Source organism: Myotis davidii, unplaced genomic scaffold, assembly GCF_000327345.1.
Source record: "Myotis davidii unplaced genomic scaffold, ASM32734v1 scaffold1397, whole genome shotgun sequence".
NCBI classification, from domain to species: domain Eukaryota; kingdom Metazoa; phylum Chordata; class Mammalia; order Chiroptera; family Vespertilionidae; genus Myotis; species Myotis davidii.
In genome coordinates this window covers 6238-11786 of record NW_006288438.1, presented here as the reverse complement: position 1 = coordinate 11786, position 5549 = coordinate 6238, and the positions used below count along the sequence as shown (strand labels likewise).

At 36.5% G+C, this 5549-nt stretch overlaps 1 protein-coding gene across 1 annotated transcript; it reads left to right on the top strand.

Annotated features, from left to right (window-relative positions):
- Positions 1-471: 471 nt before the first annotated feature.
- Positions 472-1419, top strand: LOC102753957 (olfactory receptor 51V1). Its single transcript, XM_006760315.1, has one exon. The coding sequence runs from the start codon at positions 472-474 to the stop codon at positions 1417-1419; it is 948 nt and encodes a 315-aa protein (XP_006760378.1).
- Positions 1420-5549: the final 4130 nt, after the last annotated feature.

Below are 5549 nucleotides of genomic sequence, written 5' to 3'. Positions count from 1 at the left end.
CCTTAACCATTCTACTTAATTTGGTGTCTCATGACCCTTTGGGGGTAGTAAAGGAAGAGCTGTGTTACCCAAGAGAAAAATTACCCATTTTACATTTTTCTGAGGATGCTACCAGCCACGAAAGCAGTACACACCTGTGATCATATATTATCTTCCTCTGAAAATAAACAGTCCCAGCAGTCCAGCCCCAAACCTAATCCCATATGTGCATTAAGATGATTGCTTCTGCATAAAAACCCCTAGTCTTCAGGCATTGCTTGTCACTAGCAGTGGAAAAATTTATGTCTAGAGAGAGGGACTTTGCCCTAAAGGATAAAGAATCAGGTCTCTATTTTGCTGAGTTTATAACACTAAAGGAAGGTGCATTGTATTTTCTGTTCTTTTCAAAAGCAGACAAACATTATTCAAAATTAGGGGATCATAAGCTGATCTGATTTGCCACATCTCTAGAAATATTTCAATTGTGTCTTCATGCCTGCTATCGTCATCTCAAACTACAATAGTTCCAGATTTATCCTCACTGGATTCCCTGGCCTGGAAGTTGACTATCTCTGGCTCTCCATCCCTTTCTCCTCCATCTACACTATGATTTTTCTGGGAAACTGCCTGGTGCTGCATGTAATCCGAACTGAGCCAAGCCTGCATGAGCCCATGTTCTACTTCCTGGCCATGCTGGCCCTCACGGACCTGTGCATGGGACTCTCCACCATGTATACAGTGCTGGGGATCCTATGGGGGATCATTGAAGAGATCAGCCTGGATGCCTGCATTGCCCAGTCTTATTTCATCCATGGTCTGTCCTTCATGGAGTCCTCAGTCCTCCTCGCTATGGCTTTTGACCGCTACATCGCCATTTGCCACCCACTACGCTACTCCTCCATCCTAACTAATGACAAAATCATAAAAATTGGGGTGGCAATCTTATGTAGGAGTACACTACTCATACCTCCAGTCATCATTCGCCTAAAGTTCTTAAATTACTGCCATCCCCACATTCTCTCTCACTCTTTCTGCCTGCACCAGGACTTAATTAGAATGGCCTGTTCAGACATCCGCTTCAACAGCATCTATGGTCTGGCCCTGGTGATCAGCAACTTGTTGTTGGATGCAGTGCTTATACTTGTGTCCTATGTCATGATCTTGCATGCAGTCCTAGCTATTGCATCTCAGGAGGAGAGATTCAAGTCCTTGCAGACCTGTGTATCGCACATCTGTGCTGTTTCAGTTTTCTACATCCCAATCATTGGCCTGACTATGGTGCATCGCTTTGGGAAACACCTCTCACCTTTGGTACATGTGTTCATGGGCAACGTCTATATCCTTTTCCCTCCCTTGATGAACCCCATTATTTATAGCATCAAAACCCAGCAAATACGAAGGAGAGTCCAGAGACTGTTTTACTTGAAAGAAATGTGCTGAGATCAAATGTGCATGATTTTAAAAGTCGACAAATGGAAATCAAAAGGGTAAGAATCAGTATATAATTAAAAATGTATTTAATGACTTCTATTTGTGTAATTTCTATGTTGCAAATAATTTCCTTTTCATTTTGCCCACAGCAATCATAAATCAGTGAGACTGACATGGGTTATATTCTTATCAATTATATAAATCATAATATATACATATTAATATATGAGAAAAATTAGCTGTTAAAATTTCTATCTTACTATGGCTACCTGAGTGAGAATGGTTTTAAATTCACCCAATATGGAAAATGTGAATTTTCTAAGTTAAATTCCTTCAGGTAATTACTAAAGGATCAATAATGATCTTAGTCCATTTTCACTAGTCTAGGAAACATTTTTGTTTATTGTTTAGCAATCATCTCTGCTACCCATGATAATGTAATGGAGTAAGCATATAAGGATACTAGACTATTTGGATGATTTAAAAAGTAGTGAAACAAACAAACAAAATACTAATCTGATGCTATTTTCCCACCAGCCAAACATTCTTTTCTCACTTGTATCATATGAATAGTAATTGAACTGGAGATATAGAAAACCAGTAATTGCCAGAGTAGAAAGAACCAGACTTTTGTGGTCGGTTTTTTTTTAATCTAAATAATAATAACAATAGCAACTAGCATTTGGAAACCATTTTAAATGTTTATTATGAGTCCATATCTCATTTAAATCCAAGTCCCAATTAATAAAAAATGGAAGAGCACAGAGTATTATTAAGGCCATATAATATAAATATATTTCTAATTTATTTCTCCATCAAGATTCTTTTGTAGATATTATTTTCTACTAAATGCATGGATAGTATTGTATCGAAAATCAGCAAATAAGATACAAGACGCCTTAATAAGCCAACTAATTAGGAGTCATTTATTGCTCGTGGCCCAGAGGGAGGTGTCTCTTCCAAATCTCTGAGCCCCACATACAAAAAATTTCCCATATTTATACTTTTTGAAATTCTTTGTTCGCAGATTTCACAAAGATCTCTGTGTGGATTATTGTTACAGACAGTTATAACCTTGAATACATAATGAGTTAGTACTTGGCATAAGAATATGGGAATTATTATTGGTATTAGTCTATATTAGTCTAATACATTGGATGGCTAGCTTGCAAGGTCAGACAGTTAAGTTTAATTTTTTTTCTATTATTTGAACTAAAAGCAAAATCATTTTCTAGGATAAGAGACTGTCTTAAAGTGATAGAGCTTACAATGACAGAGTTTACAGGACTAGGGACTATCTAACAATAGCAGAGAATTCAAACATTTTTTTATACAAGATGGAGGTTACTATGTTTCAATAGTTTAAAACATACAGAAGTTAAATGATATGTTCTACTTTTAGGAGGTGATGGGTGATGGGATGTGGAAAAATTTTCTATTTCTGTTTCAAATCATGTGACAACTTTATTTTCTTCCTTCTGTACTTTTTAATATGAACTCTATTAAATGTTTATGCAATCGTTATAAAACTTTGGCATGCTAAATAAAAATGATCAAATTAAATCATGGATGGTAATATAGTACATACATTTGGATTCTGTTAGTATGTGTAAGTTTCTTCAAAATATGATTGTCATATGATATTTACATAATCTACTTAATATATTCAAGGCAATTTTTGAAGTATAATTACAAACATTAGTTCACTCTATTTAGATATATATGCACAATTTGATGAGCTTAGAAAATATTTATAGTTATGTAATCACCACCACAGTCAAGTATAGAATCTTTTCATCACCCCAAAAAGTGCCTTTTTATTTCTTTGGGATCAGTCTTCTCTCATAACCCCAAGTGCCTGGCAACCAATAATCTGATTTTTGTCATACAGTTTGCCTTTAAGAGTAGGTCATAGAAATTAAATCATGAACAATGTAATACTTTATATCTGAGTCCTTCACTTGCAACAATGCTTTTGACACCTATTTTTGTTGTTGTCTGTATCCACAATTTATTTTTATTGTTGAATCCTATTCTTTTGTATCACATACAGCAAATTTATTTATTCATCAATTGATCAGCACTTTAGTGTTTAGTAGTTTTAATTTTAAACAAAGCTATCATAAACATACACACCCTATGATTATCAATGTATTTCCTCAAAATTGGTAGTTTATGTTTAATGTATATATTTTTACTAGTAATAATGCAACTACTGCAGTAATAATAATAGTCATAAAAATAATGCTTAATTTATATTTATCAGAAGCCTTTTATATGCCAGTCATTATGGAAGCACTCAGTAGTGATTGTTGATATTAATCTTTGGAGCAAATCTGTGAGGGAAACAATAATCATTTAATTGTACAGATGAGGAAATTGAGGTAAAGATATTTTAAATTACTAGAAAATAATTGTGGGACAATTTAGTTTCACAGCATTTTTACTACTGTTATTGCTGTTTTATTTTACATTATAGATATTTCCACATCATTTTATTTGTTTCTGTTGGGGGTGTGTCATGGTGGGAGTTGGGAATTTTAAATTGTGTATTTATCTAAATATAAGTTTTAAATGAATTATTTAATAGGTCATTCTTCTCTCAGCCAGTATTATGATATACCAAAATCCTAAGTAATAGGTTTTGTACTTTATACTTGAAAAGATGTGGTAACTTTTGTTTTGTTTTGTTTTGTTTTAGGATTATCTTGTTCCAAGGGAACCTATCTATGTCAATGGTCGTCTGAATTTTTAACTTTGCACTTAAGTGTCAATTAAAGTTTTTGAGTTTAAAAGTATCTTTGCTGAAATAAAACCCAATTTTATTTTAACAACTTTTCTGTTATTTGGAAATTGATATTCTCTGCTAGACTGTTGTGGGTTTTTTTCTGCCTCTTCACTTACTCTTACCTTTATCCAAGTTCCTTACCACCTGCTTTAAAGGGGAATCCTCGTGTCCCTGAGAGATTGCATGACAGAATTGGATGAGATGCTGATCTAAATCTGAGTCTGGGACTTTATCCTTTCTGCACCCCCTACTGAATGTTGACTCATTATTTTCTCTTAATTCCACTTAGTGACCCATTCCTAATAGTCTTTACTCCTCCAGTCCTGAAACTGGACCCATTTTCTCTTTCTTCCCTGACTCTAACATTTGTGTTTATGGCCCTTGACTATGGAACCATTTTTTGCTAGCCAAAGCAACTCCCTTGGCAACATATTGCTCAACATGAGCCATGAATTGGGTGTCCCCCTCAGTGCTTTAAAGAACTCCTAGACTCATTTGTTGCCTGGTGGAGGACAAGGACACCAGTTTTCTGACTGATCAATGCACATGGCCATTTTCACTCTAGTGCTGCTCTCTCTAGTTGGCGTGAAATATCTTGCAAGAAAACTTTCCTCAGATATTTAAGCAGAAAAAAGGGGAAGGGATATTAATCTCCCTCCACTTTTAGCTTTCCCCTATAAGCCATTGAGTTTCTATCCTTTCATGTCCTGACTCTTCAAATGAGGGCCTGGGAATGTACAGCTGAAACTTGGACCTTTGAAGATGATATCTTTCTTATTCTCCTTTTCCATCTGTGTTTCTTCTACCCATCTCATGTTCAAAAGGAGTCCACTACTTCTTTGTGTCTGAGAGGAACATCCTCTACAACCCAAGCTCCATTCTCCCTACCCTTCTTCTAGCTGGTACCATCTAACAGAAGTGTTTAATGACATAATGATGTTAGAACTCTACTGAAATAAAATAAAAATCAATAGTATTCAAAAGACAACATATCTCTAATTTTATATATATTAATGGATTAGTGGCCCGGTGAACAAAATTCATGCACAGGGGGAGTCCCTCAGCCCGGCCTGCACACTTTCCAATCTGGGACCCTTTGTGGGATGTCCAACTGCCAGTTTAGGCCCAATCCCTCTCGCAATCCGGGACCGCTGGCTTCTAACCACTCACCACCCTGCCTGCCTGCCTGCCTGATTGTCCCTAACTACTCTGCCGGCCAGCCTGATCAACCCCAATTGCCAGCCCCTGTCAGACTAATTGCCCCCAATTCCCCCCCCCAGGCCTGCTTGCCCCCAACTGCCCTCCCAAGCCAACCTGATTGCCCCTGACTGCCACTGCCTCAGCCCCACTG